The 25,327-nt window shown below is 39.2% G+C and overlaps 1 protein-coding gene across 10 annotated transcripts in view; it reads left to right on the forward strand.

Annotated features, from left to right (window-relative positions):
- LUBEL (Linear Ubiquitin E3 ligase) overlaps positions 1-25,327 on the forward strand; it is a 197,029-nt gene that overhangs the window by 57,017 nt on the left and 114,685 nt on the right. For all 10 annotated transcript variants that reach the window (XR_011900886.1, XM_072306495.1, XM_072306497.1 and 7 more), the window contains 3 exons: positions 6,231-6,298; positions 9,543-9,647; positions 10,754-11,771. Coding sequence is in view for 9 of the 10 variants with exons in the window: in XM_072306495.1 (XP_072162596.1) it covers positions 6,231-6,298; positions 9,543-9,647; positions 10,754-11,771 (1,191 nt within the window). In the remaining variant the exon portion in view is untranslated. The remainder of the gene's footprint in view (positions 1-6,230; positions 6,299-9,542; positions 9,648-10,753; positions 11,772-25,327) is intronic.

Raw genomic sequence — 25,327 nt, forward strand, 5'->3', positions numbered from 1 at the left:
CAAAGATACTCAAAAACTGTGTCAATTAACTTTAAGTCTTGTTCCTATACCTATTTATTTTTCTAATTTATTACATTTGTTCATGAATATGTGATGCATTTGTTTTTTCATTAAAAATTGTTGTTTCGGTCATTTTTTCCAAAATTTTGTTCTCTCGATTTTTTTTAAAACTCCGGCACCATTCCTATTCATCCTGCTGTTAAAAGAATGGGAACAATCATTGAAAACCAACATGCGTTCCTATTTACCTCACCCCGGGGTGTATAGAAATAGACCATAAACATAATAAAAAAGGGGGGGAATTTTTTTGGAAAAGCTACAATCTTCTGGAAATCGGGAGTACTAATAGAGACTACAAATTATATGTAAAAAAAAAAAAATAATATTCGTTACTGCCTTTGAGGGTTCCGAACTGTTAAAGTTCAAATCTGTTCCCATTCACCCCGGTCCAAGGTAATCGAAATGAGTCGACTCCCTGGCGTGAAAATTAGATTCTACGTGTAAAAATACTTACGTATCCATTTTAGCCGCTTTGCCTGCCTCTCCTCGTTATTTACAAACCGTTCCTATATTCATCTCAAAATTTCTCTCAGAGCTTTGTGTTATTATCAGCTTCCATTTAAATCCCGGTTCGATGACCGAATCGGCTGCCCAAAAAGCAAGCCATTTTTGAAAGGTTCTATGAGAAATTCGTGAATTTATCGGCTCTCAGGAAATCACCACATGGCTAAAATTGGTGGTATAAATGTTTGAGTGCTTGAAATAATCGTATTCAAGAAACTAAGGCATTAAACTATGGAGTCAATTTCTTTTTAATAATATTACGGGATTTACTACCCGTGATTTTGCTATTATAGCCCCAGAATACTTTTAAAGCGCCTTTGCTTTCCAGAATCTTGACGGATTTTTTTTTTTGGCTTTAACGACTCAAGAGACATTGTAGTTAAAAAATATAAAGAATTTTCGATTTTGACAACAACAAAAATGTTCGTTCAGGCACACCGTGTATTGTATGGAGTACCGCTGCTATTCAACCCTTGTTTTCAGGTCAAAATTCTTACAAGGAAGCCCCTTGCAAGAGGCGAATTTTTTGTAATTTCTCTCAATTTTTTCTCCGTTATAATTGAATTGCTTATCAAATGAGGTCAATTATATTTACTTGTAATTTATACATTTCTTTTGTTCCCTTCATTTTATTTTTTGTTTAGAGAAATCGAGGTTTTAATGATTTCTTCGGATTTCGAATAATGTAACTTCTCTTCTATTCGGCCGATTTTTATGAATGAGGCCTCTTTTTATTCGTGTTTTAACGGAGAGTAAGGAAAAAATTGCTAAATGCACGCGAAACAATTTTTTTGAAAATTTGGTGGGTCCCAGCGTGACGGTGAAATGGGTAATCAAGTGAAAGTAATTAGGTCTGACTTCGGCGAGGGTCGCCCTTTGTTCTTCAGCTGGGAAGCGACGCGGCGAACCGAGCCACGATCGGGACACAGCCTGGGTTTGTACCTGCCTGTGCACTGTTTTGGCCTGATAGGGGAGTGAATTTCTGTTTGGGGCACGGTTAGCACATGGTCTAATGAGTCTCGAGGCTCATCACAGATTGCACTTACGGCTGTCCTGCCTGGCCCTGGCTATCAGAGCAGTGGTACCAAATTTTGAAAAGCATAACAGGGGTGTGGAGATTTGTCAAAGCAACGTTATGAACGAAACAGAGGAGTAAAATTATCATTTGAAGAGTGCTGGCCTGCTCAGCAATCCTCGAATCAGTTCGTTTGCTTCTGCTTATATATGCATATTTTAAATTAGCGCTGAGCATTCCTAGGTTTTTTTTTTTTTTTTAAGAAAAACCAAGTAACGTAGACCCTTGGTATTTATTACACATAAACTAGAAAGCCCCAGAATGAGAAACAAATTTAAATCATTATTATTGACGGATTAGTAAACTTTTTACACGCTTTGGAAAATCTCAGAAGTTCGCGGTAGTCACTTTTCGGTAAGGAACTAAGGGACTCGGTTATTGTATCGAGTGGGGGGTCGAAATGATCGCAAAGGCGGTATACTACGTATACGTGCCAATAATTGCAAACTCAAACATGATACCAATGATAAGCGAAAAAGTACAATAAAATGAACAGCATTTTACAAAAGCCAAGAGAAAGATCAGTAGATGTGAAGCTTTCCGCTAACCTATAAAATTTTAGTTTTGTTAATCAAATGTCAGCATACATCTAGATGATTGGTGGTATACTGAATTAGGATTGCGGCTACTTATGCGCTCTATCGTGCAATGTATTAACTACTAACAACAACAAGGTGTAGCCTTCAAAATGTAATAAACGTGTTTGTTTTTTGAAGGGTTTTCTCAACTGGATGGCTCCCGTATTGTACATACTTAGGTAACAGTCATTTTTTTACACTTCATATTTAAATATATGTGGGTGTGTGTGTTTGTATGTATATATGTATTTCCGCCTTAAGAAGATTTGTCGATTTTTGAGCACCTAGTTATAACTTCCTCATGTTGTAAGATATTTTTACTATTTTTTTTTTTTTGCATTTTGTAGAGTCTATTATTCAGAGCTATTATTCTGCGAAAAAAGATTGAAATTTTAGGCAATAAATTTGGAGACGAGAGTCTCGAAAATGGGGGGGGGGGGGGGTCCGATCTTGTCCACTTAAAATGAATATTTTGAACTAAAATTTTTATGGGTGTTATAGTTCTCCCCTTGGAATGATTTGGTATTTAATTTTTTGAAACTTTAGACCAACCTTTGGGCCTAGGACTATCATAAACAAAATTGGATAGTTAGGTACTACAGTTTTCCTCCCTCATTTAGATAAAAAAAAAAGCGAAACGGTCTCACGCGTGAGAGCAATCCGACATGAAAGGTGCTGGAGAAAACAATTTAAGTAAGGAAAATGAAACAAAGCCTAAGAATCTTACGTCAGAACGTAAGTTAGTACAGCAAATCCTGCAACTGTCCCAGATAACAATTTCAACGTTGACAACAAAGTAGAATTCCACGTTTCTCGTGAAACCCTCCACGTGGAAGGAACGTGTAATTCTACGTGGATGTCCATGTATTAAGTACCGTTTCCGGAACGTTCCCGTGTAAACGTTGTCAGCGACAACGTTTACAGGAACGTTTCAGTGTCCACGTCGCAGGAACGTTGCAGTGACTACATTCCGCGAACGTGCAGTAACATTGGAATCCATTTTATTTGCAGAACACATTGTGGCATTCATTTGTGGGCTTTTCACAGTTTGTGCGTCTCTTTCCCTCCTAACGTGTTTACGATCAGAAAATTTCGTTAATTATCTACTTATTTGCGATAAATGACGATTAATTAAAATACAATCATTCACTTCATAGGCACGACTTTCATTTACTTAAGTGTTCGTACTAGAGGAGAAATAAGCACTTTCAGTTTTAGAGTAGAACATGAGGTCTACGGGTTAAAATTGTGGGCATTGACTTGAGAATACAGAATTAGAAACAGACAAATATGTGCAAACCAGATAATTAACGAACTTTTATGTATGTAAAACACGGAGGTATGCATCACTCCAAGCACAACATTAAACTGTGAAAATCACTTGGTGCGCCAATATCAAGATAACAATGGTGGACGCTCTCGAACAGTTGCAACCTTTCCATATCAGACTGATTCCAGGAACTTGGTTGGTGCCGACATGGGCTGCGCATGCGCTGTAGACTTTTTGAGTAATCTGCGCCGCGAAATGCAGCGCCACCTAATGGGCGCTCCTGGCCTGTGTCCTGCCTGTGCCGCCTTTTCTAGTACAACGTGTTTTGGACTATGTTGAATTCTACGTCCCGGAAACGTAGACAGCGAAACGGCGAAAGTGCGATTTTAACTTTCCAGGTTAGGTTTACAGAGCAACGTTCCTTTCCACGTTCCTGTTACATCGCCAGTGAGACGTCTTCGGAGCACCCCTGTTCTTCCGTGTTGATTACAACGTAGAAATTGTATACGTTCCCGGAATGTTTCAAGGTCTACGTTGATTTCCACGTTGCTGAAACGTTCGATGTTATCTGGGTAGGATCAAACAGTATATTTTAAAGATCCATTAAATTTAAAGGTTTTTAAAAGGTATTTTTATTTTTAAAAAAAATTTAAAATCCAAAAAACGTTGGTGGGTTTAAAGTTACCTAACCTACTTATATATAACAACATGTAAGACGAGTGTACATACAATTACATGCAAGTGCCACTGCACTGTTGGAATTACCCTCAGGGTCACTACCGGAATGGTCCTATTGCGGTTCTACTGCACAAGACTGTCACTTGATTTAACAAGAATAAAGGCTCTTCCAAGAAAAGAAATAGCATCCGTTGCTTAGAGTGATTAAGATTATGTACTTTCCACTTGTCCTTCTGTGCACCGAAAATGTGCAAACGGAAAATCCTTCCTCCCCTCCTAAAACAGAGTTTACTCCACGGAGCAAAATTCACTCTCACGCTTCTGTGTTTTTTATCAATCAATGAATCATACATTAAGTAACATTTAGTAGACGAGTGCGCTTTCAAGTGCTAGCTCCCATGCTTTGAATTTCTAAATTTTACCTCTTATAGGGACGCTACGGTCGATGGTGGAATGACTCACCCTGGCGGACTGACTCCATTCTACCTTATTACAGACCATGAAGCCATCATATTTTCTCAGGAAAACGAAGGGGGTGGGGGGGGGGGAGGGACGATTTTGGAAATCCGATCCCACCCTCTCATCCTAAATTGGTCCTGAGGCATCTAATGAATACAGTTTAGAGCCTCCGAAACTCCTTTATTCTCGAATCAAGCATCGAAAGCCTTATTTATCGAAGAACTGGAAATGATATTTACATGAGCGATTTTACACTAAGTATACTGCTATCAAAGAGGGGGAAAAGAAAATTTTCACCTCTGTCCGATCAGTTGATTTTTCATGACGGTTCAATTTCCCCTCCTGTAAGTATCATAGTTCTTTTGAAGTATATCAAAAGGACTTGCGCCTTCTGGAAAGGATCATACCTTAAGGGTCTGCTATAAATTTGAGTGTGAAAAAAGTCAAATTACAGGGAGGTCAGTAGGTAGGCTGTGAAAACAAGGGGTTGATTCAGGGGAAAAAACTCACTTTTGAAAACTTTTAAGTAAGAGATATAGTGGAAGGGTGGTTGGGAAGATTATGAATCATTAATATCATTAATATAAACTTCGAACTATTCAGACTTTCAGCGATTCCACCTTTTTCTTTTTCACTCGAGAAGTTGGCAGATTGTGCGATAAATGTGAATACTTATGTTACATGGATTTGAATTGGGAAAAGTGCTAAAAAAGCAACTTATCTGGCAACAATAGAGTCCGGGAGGGACGAGAGGCTGCCTTCCTGGGAAAACCCATGATTTAGCCGGAAATGTCATTAAAACAATTGATTCCGTTTGAAGCATGGATTTTCGGAGTTTCACATCTATCTATACTCTCGCTATACAGGTACTCTATTACATAATAGGGAAAAGCTATTTTAAAATAATAATTGTAAATGGACCAAGATGCTACAAAAAAGGAAAGGGAAAGGAAATGAAATGAGGATATTACTAATATGCAATCAGAGAAAATAAAACAAAAACCATCAGAGAAATTCATATGCGATAAAAATATAAGAAAAAAACACGAGTGGGCTCATTGCGATTCGGAACTCGAACTATACTATCGTTGCGCAGTTTTTAGACCCCTACGCCACCGACAATCTTCTTAAGAGGTAAAGATGAACTTTTGCTACTTCAGCGAGTCAAATCGCGGATGGAGAATTGGAGATCCATGGATTGTGTTTTTCCGCCACCCGACGGGATGACGTCCCAGTCAAATGCGTTTTTGAAGAAATGATCGATCCCCATCATCGCTTCATTTCCACACATCTATTCATGTGCAAATGATGGCACGCTCCGGCAACATAGGTTCTGTGACGAAATCATTTTTGCCTCCAGAGTCTCCAAAATGTATACATCTTAGTGATCAACGTCCAATCACTGAGAAAAATGGCTCGCGGAGCGAGCCGAATGTCACTTGCGTAGCGAGTGATCGGGGGTCCAGGGGGCGTAGCCCCTTGACTGGCCTGGACGGACGCGCAAAGCGCGTCCAGAACGGCTAGTATCTATCTAAAATAGTTTATATTTGCTATTGAGTCCGTCTGGTTTACTAAAATAAGTAAATTTTTCTCCAAATGTTTTCAGTTTTGCAAGATCGACACTTCCTGCATTCTTCAGCACTCCCTCTCAACTCTCTTGATTTTCCCAATCAGGTAGTAATTCCAATTTGACAGCTCCTAATCATTCTAGTTACTTTGAATATTTAACGCATCTCTTTTTCCCAAGTCCTAAAAGAGAGGTTAAAAAAGAAGTGGCTCGTTAAAATACGCTTCTTGAATGCCGCCAATCCATTTACGTCTTAGCTTCAAATGATCACTTAAAAGATGGCTACTTCTTTCAAGGACTGCCTAGAAGTTACTAATTATTTGTCTTTGTTTCAATTCCCAACGGATTTCATGAACTTTCAATTGGATGTACTTATGCTAAAAGGAACTATGGGCATTGGATTTCGTGCAACATAATTCCTTCTTGCATGAATGCGTTTTATTTTATAACGCCCCTATAGAGTACGATAGCTTGCTGACTAATAACTAAAAACACGGATGTTGCGCCGAATTGCTTGGTGGCAAGATAAAAAGTCTTTTTCAAAAGTGTACAGGGTGGCCCAGACCTACCGTACCAGGCCTTTTTTTCGGTTAATTTGGGTCGCACGAAGTCCAGGATCGCGGGGATAAATAGGGAATCGACCCCAAGGAATCCGAATTTCATGGTCCCAAAACCCCCCTGGCGCCCCTGGGGAGGGGGTGGTAAAAGGGGGGGCCCGTACTTCAAAAGTCAGGGTTTACGAGGGGCGTTCAATACGTAAGTATCCCCCCTCTCTAAAATCAAAAGGAATGGACCAATTTTCAAAAACTTGGGTTCAAAATCTTCCTTAGGATATACTGAGTTCAACAAATCAAACCGCAACAAAATCGGACTATGTGCGGCCGAACGCGAGCCGTTTGAACACGCCGAGGTGCTCGACGCTCCCGCCGAATCCGAGGGGATTTGAAGTTCGCGACAGGAGAAGAGCTTCTCTGCCAAAGCCTCAGTCGTTCATCACGGACAAAAAATCAAAGAAGTTTTTGTAGAATAAGGGGCTTACTTCACCTCTCCACATAACCAGCTCGATCCAAGCAGGTCTGATACTGATTGTGAGACTAAGAGAACAGCTTTTGGAGACCACGCGTGTAGAGATCTTTCAACTGGCTGGGGATGAAAGAGTGGACGGCTTATTTGACCTCTTCCACTGATTCAAAATTAACTCCCCTGAGTTCAGATTTCAGGTACGATAATAAGTGGCAAACCAGATCACCATTCGCCATCGTATTTGGTATCTGAACTCGGGGGAGTTACTTTTTAATCAGTGGAAGAGGTCAAACAAGCCGTCCACTCTTTCATCCCCAGCCAGTTGAAAGATCTCTACACGCGTGGTCTCCAAAAGCTGTTCTCTTAGTCTCACAATCAGTATCAGACCTGCTTGGATCGAGCTGGTTATGTGGAGAGGTGAAGTAAGCCCCTTATTCTACAAAAACTTCTTTGATTTTTTGTCCGTGATGAACGACTGAGGCTTTGGCAGAGAAGCTCTTCTCCTGTCGCGAACTTCAAATCCCCTCGGATTCGGCGGGAGCGTCGAGCACCTCGGCGCGTTCAAACGGCTCGCGTTCGGCCGCACATGGTCCGATTTTGTTGCGGTTTGATTTGTTGAACTCATTATATCCTAAGGAAGATTTTGAGCCCAAGTTTTTTAAAGTTGGTCCATTCTTATTGATTTTAGAGAGGGGGGATACTTACTTATTGAACGCCCCTCGTATGTCAAAATTTTTAAATTATTTCATCGGAATCAGAACGTACGGAAATTTTTAACTTAAATCGATACCAAGAAATCCAAAATCGGCCCATCCGTATCCAAAATACCGACCCCTAAAGGTGGGGGACGGAGCCCCCTTTCAAAAAAATTCAAGCTCGTTAAATTGACGTGGAGACTCGGAAAAATGTGTACTTAAGGGTAATCGACCCCAAGGAATCCAAATTTGAGGGTCCCGTTGTCCTCAGAGACATTTCTGGTGGGGCACAGGGGTAACCTCCACACCGGTTAAAATTAAAAGTTCAGAGACCCCCTGTGCCCCATCAAAAAAGTCTCTGAGGACAACGGGACCCTCAAAGGATTCCTTGGGGTCGATTACCCTTGAATTCTCATTTTTTTCCGAGTCTCCACGTCAATTTAACGAACTTGAATTTTTTTGAAAGGGGGCTCCGTCCCCCACCTTTGAAGTCCTGTACTTCGTACCTTCCCGTTCGTCCCTCGGGGGAGAGGGGGGGGGGGGGTTCCTAGCAAAATGTTGAAATCTATCAAAATCAGACCTCCCCTCATCCCAGGTATCAGTGATCGCGATAAATAGCGATTTTATCGGGTCGGATGAAATTGTCATTTATAATCCGAAAATATCGCGATAAATGGCGATTTAATCTCGATTTTATCGAACCAAAAATTGCGATGTGTAGCAACTTAATCGTCATAGATCGCAATTTTTAATGCGGTAATATCTCGATATATTGCCACCGATATAATGGCAATAACCAACCGATAAAATTGCTACTTATCGCTATCACTGCTACTTGGCACTTTAGATCAGTTCTGAAGGGAACAGGGATAGGAGGAAGGAGCGTAGTCTGTATACAGGGTGTTCCAGGATTAAGTACGAAGATTGAAAGAGTAGATGCTTTGGGTCAAAAAAAGACGTTTTTGCGGTTTATCTTTTTTTCCAAAAACGCTTTCCCTGGGGGCCACGGCCTACCAAAGTTGGAGAAGAAAAAATCGTCTTTCTAACACTGAGACAATGTCTAAAAACGAATATCAATGAAAATCGGTGAATGGGGGTAATTTTTAGAGCTCTTTTCATTTTTGAACTCCAAAAAAGGGAAAATTCATTTAGAAGGGGGGGATAGGAGACGTATCGAACCTAAAAGTGGCCAAAATTCAAGTTTCTAGCGACAAAAATTGATTTTTGACGACACCACTAGATTTAGCGTCGAAAAATATCACGTATATGTGTCCAGCGGATTTTCGATATGACTCATCATTTTCGAGATAATAGGGACTGAATGGAGTGCGGGTGGGTGCAAAGGGGGTGGGGTGGCCTCCAGGGAAAGCGTTTTTGGAAAAAAAAGTTATACTGCAAAATCGTCTTTTTTGCACCCAAAGAATCGACTCCTTCAATATTCGTCGTTAATCCCGGGACAAACCGTGGATTGCTGCGTGCTTAGCACGCAAGGGCCACCAGTATTTAATAATTAATTGGTTCTCTGGAATGTTTGCTTTCAAGGGTTCTTGGCTTCCAATTTTCGTTTTAAAAAAAAATAGTAATTTTGTCTTTTCTATCCTTGATCATGTCTCAATTGTTTCATATTTTCCAGCCTGCAAGCTGCAATAAAGGGCACTCAGTTCGGAAATCCAATTTGAATCATCGCTCTGGTAGTCTAACCGCCCTGAATAATCCTTTTTTCCCTCCACTTTTGCAGGTAATTTATGCTTTCAATTAATTAAAATCCCAAATATTATTCATTACATATTGTTGTTCTGTATAAAATCTCGAATACTGGTAGTTATCAAAGGGTCTAAGAGTCAAGTGTAACTTACCTCTTTGTAAACCTACGGATTCTAATTTCTTTAAAATTTTGTGGCAGAAGTCATCATTTTTAAGATTCTGTTTGGAAAGCACTTAAATACTTAGTCCTTCTAACCATCCTCCAAGGTTGAACTTATCCAAACAACTATTTCATTCATGTTGTACGATTATTTTGGAAGACGCTTCAGTTCTTTACACCTATTCTTTGAAGATGTAGCTGTAGTAGAAGTAAACAAATATTAAATTATCGAACAAATTTTGCTAAAATACTCGTTTATTTCTAAATGGTCTCTTTTGTAAAGAAAAAAGAAAAGAAAAAAACAACTCTAAATTAAAGCTGAACGTATTCGAACGCAGAAAGAATTGTCATTATTTTTATTATTTTTCAGTCACCTCAACGTACGTTCTTAAAGAGCCGGTTGCTTTTCCAGCCGATCACCGGAGGTTAACTTTATCTTTAGGGTCATCATTTCAATTCATAACTTTTCGAACTATGCGGGCCGTCTGTAGCACTACTGTTTTGTGCAAAGATGTCCTTATAGGTTGTGCTCTCCTGGTATTTTCTCTATTTTTTCGGTCGAGCCGATTACCTACAACTGGAATCATCTCTGATTTCATCATTCTTATTAATTTGACTAATTGAATGTAATATCTCGCAATCGTATATCCTCAGCTTTATTTTATTTAAGGTTTATAAAATTGATTTTTGAAAGATTCCGGGAGGAAACTGGTGAAATAAGTGTCCCTGTATGTGATGGCTCCTTGTTTTGCCAAATTTACTCCATATCGCGATGTTCCTTTACCTCCGGTGTCAGGTCACCTTACGCTTACTGCACAGTTATACCAATCTACAAGACTACTTTTGGTGGAAGAGTATTTTCCCAGGAGGTAAACTAAAGTAATATCATTTTCACTTTGAAAAATTCCTGGTTCAATAATATTTCAACTTAATAGACTCGATACTTTTTAATCATTAAATTTTTTTTTTCTTCTCTGAAGGGTCAGTCAATGGCTCATCTTAATTGTCCAAGTTGCTACCAACATGGAAATTGGGATTGGAGCGGCAATATAGACCATTTTGACTCACCATCTCTGGCTCCGTGGGCACGTACCTCAACTGGAACATGGCATGGCTCTCAGATGCTTCCCTCAGCATGCCGCCAACAAAACTCTCTATTTGATGACTCATTTTGCCGCCACCCAGGCATGCCTTTTCCTCCCACTCCGTTCAGAAGCTCAAATCGGAGTAAAAAGGACTTGAGTCAGGATAGTTATGAGGATGAATCATCAAAAGCTAATGATCATAAATTTTTATCCAGCACATCCCCAACACTCTCTAAACAAAACTGTGCATCAAGTGACTCAGAAGGAGAAACAGCATCAAGGTGTGGCTCTCGGCATAGGAAAAAATCACATGGTGCACAAAGCCGAGAAACTTCTCCTGCTCTCTCAAAGCACTCTACGCGACGGTATAGAAACGAATTTCTACATCGCAGTAGGAGGTTCAAAAAGACAGCTTCGAGAAATGTGTCTCCCGTACGATCAAGGAAAAATAATCAGCGGGACCTCAGTGACTCGGATGATAATAATTCGCTCAAATTGCCCCAAACCAAACTGATTTTATCAAAAATTAAATCCAAGGAATCAAAAATTGATTCTAGGTCATCAGTTGAATCAGTGAAAGACTCAAGTTCTTGTGAAGATAATTTAGAGGAGCAAGAAAAGGAGAACATCCCATTCGTCCCAGCTGTTGATTGGGAATGTCAACATTGCACATTTATAAATAAACCCGGATCTAGAATTTGCTCTGTGTGCTGCAAAACAACATCCAGCCTCCAAATGAAGAATGCAGCCAAAGTAGAAGCCTCTGAAAAAGAAAGCACGATAACACAGTCATTACAAAAGTTAAATATTTCCAGCTCTTTCGTGGTTAATCCTACCAGCAGTACAGATGTAATACATGATTCTTGTCCAGAATCAATCGTAGTCAAGGATAATGTTCAGCAGTGTGGCAAAGGTAAGGCCAGGTCTCCTCTTGGATTGGCTTTTGTGCGTTTGGTCCAGGTATTGCTTCGACAGCTTTAGTCAGAGCTGCTCTATAATTGAGCATAACGCAAGCATACAGGGTGTTCCAAAAGTCCAGGCCCCCCACCCTCTAACCTTTGAATGGTTCAAGATAGAAATATGAAACTTCGGGAATGTTCCTACCTCAAATGGGACCATATTTTTTATGGGGGGGGGGGGTCAAAATATTGGTCCCCCCTCAGAGGGGGGGCGGGGGGCCCCCAACTTTTTTTCTTCAATCAGCAACCCCTATCTTGTGATACCTCATTCGAAAGAGTATAAAAAACTAAGAATTTTGGCGCAAACTGCAGATCAGTAACTCAATTTTTGACCGAGTTATGATAGGTCAAAGGTCAAATTGGACCTATTTTCAAAAAATCGTAACTCCGGTTCAAATTATCGTAAAGAAAAAAATTAAGCGGAAAAATTTACCAAATTATGTTCGCTTTTAAGTGAAAATTGCAGAAATCACTTCGAACTAATTATAAGGGGGGGGGGGGGCTCGGACCCCCAAATACGTCAAATCAAAGGTCATTCAATTTTCCCGCGAAATGAGCCAATTTCCCCTAAATTTGCCTCCAAATTATCTCAAAACTTAAAAATCAGTTCAACTTTACGTTGGCAAGTCCCCAAATCTGGGGAAAAGTTCAAAAAAACGAAATTTAAGGTGATTAAATTTGACCGTTTAAATTTCGTTTTTTTGAACTTTTCCCCAGATTTGGGGACTTGCCAACGTAATGTTGAACTGATTTTGACGTTATTGAGATAATGTGGAGGCAAATTTAGGGGAAATTGGCTTATTTCGCGGGAAAATTGAATGACCTTTGATTTGACGTATTTGGGGGTCCGAGCCCCCCCCCCCCCCTTATAATTAGTTCGAAGTGATTTCTGCAATTTTCACTTAAAAGCGAACATAATTTGGTAAATTTTTCTGTTTTATTTTTTTCTTTACGATAATTTGAACCGGAGTTACGATTTTTTGAAAATAGGTCCAATTTGACCTTTGACCTATCATAACTCGGTCAAAAATTGAAATACTGATCTGCAGTTTGCGCCAAAATTCTTAGTTTTCTGTGCTCTTTCGAATGAGGTATCACAAGATAGGGGTTGCTGATTGAAGAAAAAAAGTTGGGGGCCCCCCGCCCCCCTCCTCTGAGGGGGGACCAAAATTTTGACCCCCCCATAAAAAAATATGGTCCCATTTGAGGTAGGAACATTCCCGAAGTTTCATTTTTCTATCTTGAACCATTCAAAGGTTAGAGGGTGGGAGGCGTGGACTTTTGGAACACCCTGTATAAGTATTTCAATACACTCCCCAGGCTTGTGCATGACTAGGACATTGCCAGTAATATTATACTAGTAATATCAGGTGCGTTACACCAAGTAAGTGCTGATCAACACATTAAAGTGAGCAGCACTCAACTAACAATATGTGATACTACTACTAACTAAAACAATTAATACCTTATGTAATGCTGACATAATGCCTATGTAAAGCTGGCGTATAACTTTGTAAATTGTGATCTTCTATGTTTATCCTTTTTAACTCGTTTTTAACTGCATTCTGAATAACCAGTATTAAACCCATTTTTGGCAGGGATAACTACTTTAATATCCCTTGACTTTTATCTATTTATTTATTATTTTCTTTCAGAGAACTAACTAACATTTCCCTTGAAAGTTTGCAAGAATATCCTTTACCAGCGGTCACCTACGAAGCGGGTGACTTTGGAGCTCTCTTTGCGAGCCTCCGTGTAAGGTAGCCCCACTAAACTGATCGAATGACCTTACTTGGTTTACCCATTCATAATACATTCATTAGTCTATAAAAGCTGCCGTACCGGCTCACTCTGCCCCCCTCCCCCCTGTGGCGAGGAAAAGCGAGAACTCGTACGATCCTGATCGTCAGAAAGCAAGCCTTCCGGAAAGGATCGAGCTTCAGCAGATCAAGCCACAAATTTAGGGTGCCAGATGCTCGTCGGGACGCCTGGGTTCGGGCGCCAACACACTCGAAGTGCGTAATCAAAAATGTAATTTTCCTGAGGTGAGGACAGGATTGGCAGGAAGAAATAATGAGAGCAAATTTGAACATAATAGAGTCAATTTTTATTGACGAGAAAAGAAAACCATTTCTTGAACACAATTACAAACTTAAAAATTCTCAAAACAAAAAAATAAACTAAATGCGAGATCAAAATTTGGATGATTGAAGACGAATGAGTTGATCGGATTGACTTTAAAAAAATACTTTGAAAGGAACGGTAAAAGGGACATAAATAATTTCGAACTTTCGAATAAAATTCTCTTCGATTATTTATTTGACCTTAAATCTCCCAAACAACCGGTGCGACTCACCACGTGCACTCAATCTTGAATGGTAGATTTAGGATTCAAAATAACTATTTTCAAAATAAATTCCAATAACAACCAAAATCCCAGGTGCTACTCAACACGTGCACACACTTGGATTTGATCGATTACGAGAGAATTATTTTGTCCAAAATACTTAAATAAAATAGTATGTCTGTTTCCATATGTAAAAGTCGTTAAAGAAAAATTTCAATTCGAGATTATTAATAGGTATAAGATTCATGTAATTATTTATCATAGGAGCTACCCAAAAATGGATGCGTCACGCAGGTAAATAATTACAAGAGAGTTTGTACTTTCTATTGCGAGCGTGCTACTCATCACGTGCACAGCTCTGCAATAGAAAGGATCCGATTGAACGTTTAACTCATCTCGGTCGGATCACCGCGGTGATGTACCGGTCGGGACCCCATCAAATCCGTTTTATCTAGCTTCCGTGCGCGTCGACCAACTTCATTCGACTCCAATAAGTGGAATATACAATTAAATAATCTTTTCCTTACATCAAACTACTTGCCTAAATTAGCTTTACGATTTTCTTTAAATTTGGTGAAAACAATTAATTAATTAAGCTAAAATAATAAATAACCGACTTTTTTCTCAGAAGTCTGAACGACTGAGCCATCGTGCACACGCTAAACAGCTGGGTAGTCGGGTACAAGAGGTTCCAGATCGCTCCGCGAGAGCGCTCGAGTGGCGCGCGGCCGACCGGTGAACTGCGGTACTTTGCCGTTCCTACAGAATGCGCTACTGTCGCAATCACCTGCTACAGCTGTAGTCATCGAAATTGTTTACGTATGATTAAATCTGGGCACGGTTTAAAATCAAACAAAATTTCCTATGTGATTACTTATTCGAAACTTAAGTGACGGAAAATATTACCGTCATACCCCCCTCCTAGAGACAAATTGGCTGAAGCGATTTCCTTTAAACTTGGTACACGCTTAGCAATTGTCGTGAGGGGTTGATCAAAATTATTTCGATCCCAATACGTTGCCCAAGACGTCCGCAAGAGCGAAAAGTTGTTTCTTCGCATAGTAATGCATTGGATATGCGAGGTTGTTTACGCGTACCGTGCCGAACAGGATCAATCCTAATATCGGCAGCATTATGGACGAGATTCCAGGTTTTAGGGGGTATTTTTCGACGGATTCATGTGAAAATTGGTGGCGGGGGCAACTTTTTGACGGGAAACTCGAATTTTCGGTCAGATTTTTAAAATTTCAAATTCCAAGATGGTGGCCGTGGCTTAAAATGCTAAGTCGGCTCCTGTTCGAACGATTTTCGTGAAATTCGGTGTCCGAGGGTATTTTTCAACAGGAAACTCGAATTTTTGGTCAGATTATCAAAATTCCAAAATCTAAGATGGCGGCCTCGGCGTAAATGCGAAGTCGGCTCGCCTGTTCCATTGATTTTTGTGAAACTGGGAATTCCGGGTATTTTTTAGTGGGGAACTCGAATTTTTGGTCAGATTTTCAAAATTTTAAAATCCAAGGTGGCGACCGCGCGGTATAATGCGGTCTCGGCTCCTGGACCATCAATTTTTGTGAAACTTGGTGAAAAAGAAGGGGTGGGAGCGGCCGCGAGCCGCAACTCCATCGCGAAGCGAAGAACCAGGGGTTCAGGGGCATTCCCCGGCTAGGCGTGAAAACTCGCATAGCGAGCTAAACACGGCTAGTCTATATAAATGACATCGTTGGGGTTTCTTTGTAACGCTTATTTCTGAAATTCTACCGGACCGATTTCGACGATGCTTGATTCTGGTAAAAGCTCTTGACGTCCAGATGTCTGCAAAACTATCAAACCTCCTTTTTCAGCCTCTTTCACCTAAGACGCTCTGAAATCCAAATCCGCCCCCCCCCCCTCCGACCTTAAGTCCCCGAGGGTTGACGCGAGTTCCCGTTGTAACACCTAATTTGAGCGATCTACCAGGGCGATTTTCACGATTTTTGTGTCGACTGAAAGCTTTTACCTTCAAGATGCTCGCACACATACGAAACTTTCGAATTTGTCAGCCACATCTACGAAAACCGCTGGGAAATGCTAATACTCCCCTCCTCCTACCAAATAACTCAAGTAGCAGAGGTTGCAACAACTTGCAACAAAATCATTTGATTCGTGCAACTAATAGATTGACGTGCGGATTTCCCCCGAAGGAGCTATCATTGTTTGGACTAGTTTCAATTAACTTGTAATATGATACAACTTCAAAGTGTTGCTGGTTGCCTCTCTTTCAATTTCAGGGACTGGGAGAATATTGCAAATTGTTGGTACAGAGTCGAAAGAAGTTCCTTGCCAGCTTAGGTAAGATTCGTAATAAAAACGTGTACTTTCAAGAATTCTACTAACGTTGGAAAATTTCGAAAAACTTGGCACGCCGTCAAAAATTCACATTTTTTAGCACTTTAGAAACGTTAGTAAAATCAAGAGTTTCCGAGATTTGCCGCGCGCGTTAATGTAAAAATCCAGACTTTTCGAGAATTCGGTAACATTGGTAAAAATGCACCCTTTTCGATAATTTTGGCACCATTGATAAAAGTTTAATTTTCCGTCCTCGATAACTTTTAAAAAATTCATTGTTTCCGAGAACTATGCAAATTTCGAGAGTTCCATATTCGGACTTACCTATTGAGCCTTTTGGCGGCGTCCGTAAAATTCGAAACTTTCACGTTTGAAAATCAACTCAATTTTGGCAGAGCTAGTTGTGGTGAAATTTGCGAAATTAGACAATGTTTCCGAAATTTTTGGCGCGTATACGTAGTATACCGCCTTTGCAATCGTTTCGACCCCCAACTCGATACAATAATCGAGTCCCTTAGTTCCTCACCGGAAAGTGACTGGCGCGAACGTCTTCGGTTTTCCAAAGCGTTTACTAATCTAAATCCAAAAAGTTTACTAATTCGTCAATAATTATGATTTAAATGTCATTCTGGGGCTTTCTAGTTTGTTTGCAATGAATACCAAGAGTCTACGACACTTGGTTTTTTTTTAAAAAAAAAAAAAAAAACCTAAGAATGCTCCGCGCTAATTTAAAATATGCATCTACAAACAGAAGCAAACGAACTGATTCGAGGATGGCTGAGCAGTTCAGCACACCTCGAATGAGAATTTTACTCCTCCGTTTTGTTTAAAACGTTGCTTTGGCAGATCTCTACACCCCTGTTATGCCTCTCAAAATTTGGTACCACTGCTCTGATAGCCAGGGCCAACCAGGGCAGCCGCAAGTGCAATCTGTGATGAGCCTCGAGACTCATAAGACCATTTGCTAAACGTGGTTCATACAGGAAGCTACTTGCACTTATAAAAATCTACCTACCCTTCTCTTCCCCGCGCGCCTGACCCCTGTGTCGGCGTCTCGAGACTGAACAATGGCCTGCGAGAAAAAGGCGGCCGCCGCGCGCCGGGAACCCGACCCTATTTATTACGCTTCATGAACCATTTCACCGTCACGCTAGGATTCGTCCAATTTTCGAAACAAATTGTTTCGCGTGTATTTAGCAATTTTTCCTTACTCTCCGTTAAAACACGAATTAAAAGAGGTCTCACTCATAAAAATCGGCCGAATAGAGGAGAAGTTACAGTAGGTATTCGAAATCCGAAGAAGTCAACAAAACTTCTCCATATACAAAAAATAAAATGAAGGGGAAAAAAGAAATATGAAAATTACAATTAAATATAATTAACCTCAGAATTTGACAAGGAATTCAATTATTTAATAGAGAAAAAATTGGGAGAAAATACATAAAATTCGCCTCTTGCAACACCGAAAAAAAAGAAGTGTTACGCTAACAACAAACGCCGCTGATTTTACGACCCGAGGTTGTTACAAAAATGTGCCAGGACGGCATGCGTTACTTTTACAGCTTCGGTTAATGTTAAAACTACGCACCTGTTATATGTATCTTCAACAATTCAGGACGTAAAATTTACGTCCTACAAGATGTGAACGCAACAATCTCAGATTGTGCAGTCAACGTTCCAAGAGTAGTTAAAGTAACATCCCAGGACGTAAAATTTACGTCCCGAAAGATGTAAAATTTTCCCATGGGCATTTTTTACAAAGGAAATTTCGGGCTGGAAAAAAAGGTTACTGATTATGTGCGATAGTTAATGTTGCCTTGTTAGACGTACCCATCCCTCAGGCAACTAATGACGAGACTCCTCTGTCGCTGGGAGTTCTCCGCGTTGAGGTCGTTCCCAATCGGTCTCCCATCGAAGTACTAACTACGCCCACCGTTGCTTAACTCCGGTAATTTCCCGACTGCCGCTGCCGTGGAACTTCAATGTCTCGCGTAAAGGTGCTGGGTAATTTAGCATTCATAAACGGCCCGAGCGTGGATTCTATAATTGAAAGCATGGAAATTTTTACGTTATGTCGTTTCAAAGACAAGTAAATAATTTTTTTTATTTATTCATATATTATGAAAAAAGAAAAAAAATAAACAAAAAATTGAATAAAATAAAATAAATAAAAATAACCTAATGAAATAATATATATTATAATAAATAAATAAAATGAAATATGTTACAATAAATAAATAAAATAAAATCTTTTAAAATTAATTAATAAAATAAAATATATTTAAAAAAAGTAAGAAAATAAACTATATTCAAATGCATTAATAGAATAATATATATATAAATCAATTAATAAAACAATATGTATTAAAATAAATAAACAAAATAATATGTATTAAAATAAATTAATGAAATAATATATTTTAAAATATATTGATAAAATAATATATATTAAAATATATTATATATATTAAACTAAATCAATAAAATAATATATATTAAAATAAATTAATAAAATAATATATATTAAGATAAATTAATAAAATAATATATATTAAGATAAATTAATAAAATAATATATATTTAAATTAATTAATGAAATAAAATGTATTCTAATGAAATATATTTAAAAATTAATAAAATAAAATACAATTAAATCAGTTTATAAAATAAAATAAATTAATGGAATAAAATATAATAAATTAAATTAATGAAATAAAATACATCCAATTAAATTATAAGATAAAATATTTTAAAATAAATTAATATTATAAATTAAATCACGGCATTTTCTTTTAGGTCCCACAGGAGCACAAGGGATTTCGTGTGTCTTTCAATGGGAAATTCTTAGCCGTAGCAGCATCCCAGGACGTAAAATTTACTTCCTGAAAGACGGGGACGCAATATTCCTACAGATCGCGCTGTCAATGTTCCAAGAATAGTGAAACTAGCATCTCAGGACGTAAAATTTACGTCCTAAAAGGTGTGAACGCAACAATCTTAGAGATCGAGTAGTCAACGTTCCAGGAATATGTTCGACTAGCATCTATGGTTGTTAGGCCATTATCTTTTGTGGGATGTAAAATTAACACCCTCTGAGATCGTTAATGCCACTATTACAGCAAGTTACCTCAACAACTACAGTCGTTGCGGCAACAACTAGACCGGACGTATTTTTAACAAACTTTAACAATGTAAATGTAGCACTTTCATTTTTTTCGGTGAAGGGGCTTCCTTGTAAGAATTTGGACCTGAAGACAAGGGTCGAATAGCAGCAGTACTCCATACAATACACGGTGTGCCTGAACGAGTTAAACATTTTTCATAAGTCAAAATCGAAAATTCTTTACATTTTTTAACTACAGTGTCTCTGGAGTCGTTTAAGCCAAAAAAAAAAAAAAAAAAAAAAAAAAAAACAATCCACTGAGATTCTGGAAAATAAAGGCGCTTTAAAGGTATTCTGGGGCTATGCTATCTAAATCACCAGTAGTAAATCCAGTTATATTATTGTAAAGAAATTGACTCCATAATTTAATACCTAAGTTTCTTGAATACGATTATTTCAAGCACTCAAACATTTATACCACCAATTTCAGCTATGGGGTCATTTCCTGAGAGCCGATGATATCACGAATTTCTCATAGAACCTTTCAAAAATGGCTTGCTTTTTGGGCAGCTGATTCGGCCATCAAACCGGGGTTTAAAGGGAAGCTGATAATAACCGAAAGCTTTGAGAAAAATTTCGAGATGAATATAGGAACGGTTTCTACGTGATGAGGAGAGGCGGACAAAGCAGCTAAAATCAGATCTAATTTTTGCCGTTTTTCTGTTGAATTGACGTTGCCGCGGACTTCTGACTGTCCACATATGGTTTCTGTTCAGCATATCGATACATAAGTAATTTTTCACGTAGAATCTAATTTTCACGTCAGGGAGTCGACATATTTTGATTTTTTCGATTTTAAACGGAAAATTGATGGTTATTCGGGATTGACATTACTTATTATTGTTTCATGAAAAATAAATACACCCAAAATGACTATAGCATATTGACTTACATATTTGCACTCATGAAATTGATTCGTAAATTCAACGAGTGAAATTTTTTTGAATTCTTCATCAAAATTTTGAGCAGAATGATAGTCAAACTAATGAAAATACATGATTCAAAGGTACAATAAGATCCGTAACACTACTGCTGCATTCACAACTTGCTGAATGGTACTTCTCTCAGACATCAACATATCAGAAAGGAATTTAGTCTATTGTAACCTGTTTTCTTAGGCGAGTGTACATTTTCTAATAAAGTTGAAATCGAACCCGATCTAAGAATTTCATCAACTTTTTTGGAGCTCCATCAGTAGGCCGAGCAGGAAGGGAGAAAAGGGTGACGAATTAAGATCTGTTGGCGGTGCCTGGTCTCCAGGCCCATGCCCAAACCCAGCTGCGCTTTAACGCTTTACCTAGTTATTATCGACGGACAAGTCGTAATTTAGATACAAGTCGAGTTAATGCTTTTGCATCTTCATTGAGGTTAAGTGCAAATGTTTTGTAAAAAGCCGGAAAGGACCTTACTTGAAGGCAGTGTTTTAAAATTCACTGGAATAGGCATCCTATGTTAATGCCCGCATTGTTACTGCGTTAGAGTTTAGTCAAAATAGTTTCCTATCTTAAGAAAGTCCTTGCATTTATCATCCCCTAATCTTCGAATCTATTTGTCACTCTATAATTAAAAACATTTCAAATTGTATACAGATCTATATTCAACCGTTTCCCACATGTTTTGGAATCTTACCCAAGTAGCATTTTTCAATTTAAAAGTTGCAAAAAGTTGAAACAATGTTGGTATTAGTTGCAACAAAGTTGCAACTTTCGGTCAACTTTTGGTCGATAAGTGCCGATTTTCGGCGATCTGATCGGATGACAAAGTTGCGACCTGCTGAGATTGCAAAATTGCTGTACCAAAGCTGTTTAAAATCTAAAGATAGGCAACCAGCAATACTTTAAAGTGTAAACATGTTTCAACTTAATTGCAACTAGTTCCGACAATGATAGCTCCATCGGGGGAGAGAGTAGGCAATCTGCACATCAATCTATTTGTTGCAAGTTGTTGCAACCTCTGCTACTTGGGTAAGGGGGAGCTGTACGTGAGTACGTCAAGCGTTAGGTAATTATTAAGGAAGGGTCCGGTTATCAGGAGGGGAGGGGGTCTAAAGTGCCGAGAAAGTACGTGACGTAATTTATGAACGCTCTCCTCATGACGGACTGTACCTTGCGGTAGAGCGCTGTATACATTTTTAGTTTTCGTAATGAGAATGATACATTTTAAAAAGATGAGAACCACAAACTTTGAATAGATAGGATGATCGAATGCATGAGATGCTATTCTCTTTTACGACATTCGAAATTTTTTCTTTTCTTAGGTCTTAAAAATGTCTTCTAGGGCCGAACTGACGTATGATTGTTTAAGTATCCCGCTTTGGCGTGGTGTTGGCTAGAGTCTTGGAGGACGCCAGTGAGGTACTGCTACTGAGTGCGCGGGGGTAACATGGTCATACTCTGGTATGACTTCGCCTTTTTTAACTCACGGTTAATCTCTCCCCCCCCCCCCCCCCAGAAAAAATCCCCCCATAAGAAAACTATTCAAAATTCCTCCTAGCAATTTCGCGTAATTCCTTTTTTGTTTTGAAAATGTACAAGGGAGATTAATAGGAACTGGACACAGTTAAACTGATTTAGGGAGAAATTCCTGTATTCAGAAAAAAGTGCATGTTGGATTAGGTACATTATTTTATCACTTTTTGCTCTTAAGGCACGGAATACTCGCCATTCACCGGGGGTCCTGGGAGCGGAGCTCCCGGCTAGACGCGAGGGGAGCGAAACGGGCCAGAGCGCTTTCTAATAAGAAACTAACCGCTGTGGCTCGCTTAGCGAGTGAGCGAGCCGTATTTCGTGTCGTAAGTGCAAAAAGATGATAAATTAATGTAAACCAATGAGAAATCTTTTCTGAATATATGATTTCGAGAGGCATTTCCCGTAGGTAAATTAATTTTACCTTTTTCATTTTTCCTTTCTTTAATAATTACGTAACGCTTGCACTACTCGCGATCTTACCTCTATACAGGGTTATCCAAAAGTCACTGACTACCCCTGTAACTTTTTTCCAAATTGAGATAGAAGTTTGAAACTTTCGCAATGTTCCTCGGTCTTAAGTAGCGACTTTTTGGTCCACCCAAAATTTTAGGGGGCGGCCCCCCCTCAGGGGGGCGGGGGCTAACTTTTTTTTTTTCAAATACCAACCCCCCCTTTGTGATATCTCATTCGAAAGATAATAGAAAAAGAAAATTTTTGGCGCAAACCGCAGGTCAAAATGTTGATTCTTGAGAAAATGGCGGCCGGTCAAAGTTCAAAATGGTGGAAATTTGGCATCTCCGTTTTTTATCGGCGGATTGGTGTAAAACTCAGAATCCCATAGTTTTTTGGGTCGAAAAAAACGATTCTGGCATCGGTTCTCCGGAAAAGTCAGTCCTTTTCAAAATGGCGGCCTAGAGCGGAAAGTGGATATTTAGGCTGCTTATCGTTGGATTTGCATGAAACTTGGTACCCGGGGGTATTTCGGCACGAAAAGAACGAATCTTTCATTGGATATCTGAAATTCTGACTAATTTTAAAATGGTGGCGGAAAAGTGGCGAGAAATCAGTTTTACGGCTGTTTACCGATGGATTTGCATGAAATTCGATATCCTGGTGGTTTTTGGCTGGATAAAAAGGAATCTTTCATTAATTCTTGAAATACTAAATAATCAATATAGCATTTCATGCAAATCCATTGGTAAACAGCCGTAAAACTGATTTCTCGCCACTTTTCCGCCGCCATTTTGAAATTCGTCAGAATTTCAGATATCCAATGAAAGATTCGTTTTTCTCTTGCCAAAATACCCCAGATACCAAGTTTCATGCAAATCCAACGATAAGCAGCCTAAATATCCACTTCCCGCTCTAGGCCGCCATTTTGACCGCCGCCACTTTGAAAAGGACTGACTTTTTTGGAGGACCGATGCCAGAACCGTTTTTTTCGACCCAAAAAGCCCTAGGATTCTGGGTTTTACACCAATCCGCCGATAAAAAACGGAGATGCCAAATTTCCGCCATTTTGAACTTTGACCGGCCGCCATTTTCTCAAGAATCAACATTTTGACCTGCGGTTTGCGCCAAAAATTTTCTTTTTTTATTATCTTTCGAATGAGGTATCACAATGGGGGGGGGGTTGGTATTTGAAAAAAAAAGGTTAGCCCCCGCCCCCCTGAGGAGGGGGTCGCCCCCTAAAATTTTGGGCGGACCAAAAAGTCGCTACTTAAGACCGAGGAACATTGCGAAAGTTTCAAACTTCTATCTCAATTTGGAAAAAAGTTACAGGGGTGGTCAGTGACTTTTGGATAACCCTGTATGATGATCTTCCGAAGCATACACGCAAAAAGAAATCGCACGAAAAAGACAGTTTCCATCACCTCAAATTTCTCGAATAATAATGTAAAATTTAAACTCTGCACCCGTCAAATTTATTGAGCCACTTGCTCAGACTGTTCGAATGCATGGTACACCCCTTTTCTCCCTTCCTGCTCGGCCTACTGGAGCTCCAAAAAAATTGATGAAATTTCTATCATCGGGTTCGATTTCAACTTTTTCAGTAAATTTACACTCTGCTAAAAAGTATATTACAATGAACTAAATTTCTCCGTGAAATGTTGATAAGTGACGGAAATAGCGTTCAGGAAGTTGTAAATGCAGCTAGCAGTTGCGGTATCGATCTTAGTGTACCGTAGAATCATGCATTTTCATTAGTTTGACCACCATTCTGCTTAAATTTCACCGCGAATCGAAAAACGTATACTGTAAAAACAATTTCAGATTGATAAAAAAAATCGCATTTTTACTGTCTTTAAATTTTGAGGGTCAGATTTTGTTCGGCATATGAGACAGTAAGGCTGCGGGCAGTCTCAGTCTCGAGGGTTGTTAGACATAAGGACGGGAAAACCCATGTCATCGCGCCGCTTCGACAGTTTTATGGAACCGCGTATAGCTGCGGCGGCTTCCTTCCTCAGACAGAGCAGTGCTGAGACTGAGTCCCGCTTTGACCTTGGGCCTTGGGTCAAGTCTGTGTAGTAGTAATATGGAGAGGGATCTATTTACATTTCTCAGCGGTTTACACAGGTGTGGCTGAAAAATTGGAAATTCTCGTAGTTTCCTGAGCATCTAGAAGCTAGAAGCTTTCAATTGACCCAAAAATCGTAACAATTGCCCCGGTAGATGGCTCAAATTAGGCGTTACAACGGGAATATACCTACAGCAAATATCGGATACTTAAGGTCGGAAGGAGGTGAATTTGGCTTTAAAAACGTCTCAGGCGAAGGAGGCTGAAAAATTTGGAAGACTGAAAATTTTGCGGATATCGGGACGTCAAAGGCTTTCACCAGAATCAAGCACCGTCGAAATCGGTCCGGTAGAACTCCAAAAATAAGCGTTACAGTGAAACCCCCAACGATTTCATTTATATAGATTAAGCGTTTATATTTTTCCAATTAATTTGTTCTCCTTTTTGTATTGATTTCTTTACTTTTTACTTACCATTCCTTAAACCTTTAATTTTTGCTTTTTTGCTTACTTTTATTTTTATTCAGAGATTAGTGTTTGAGTGCTAGCAGTGTACCAGTGTCCCTCCGATGAATGGAGGGAAAAAGAGTACCTTGACGCAGAAAAAGTATAGATGTTTACGGAATCACTTCGTCAAAAACTACGTTTATGTTTCATTGTAGAGAGGGGGTGGGTAGTGATTATTAATTT

Source organism: Bemisia tabaci, chromosome 1, assembly GCF_918797505.1.
Source record: "Bemisia tabaci chromosome 1, PGI_BMITA_v3".
Lineage (NCBI taxonomy): Eukaryota > Metazoa > Arthropoda > Insecta > Hemiptera > Aleyrodidae > Bemisia > Bemisia tabaci.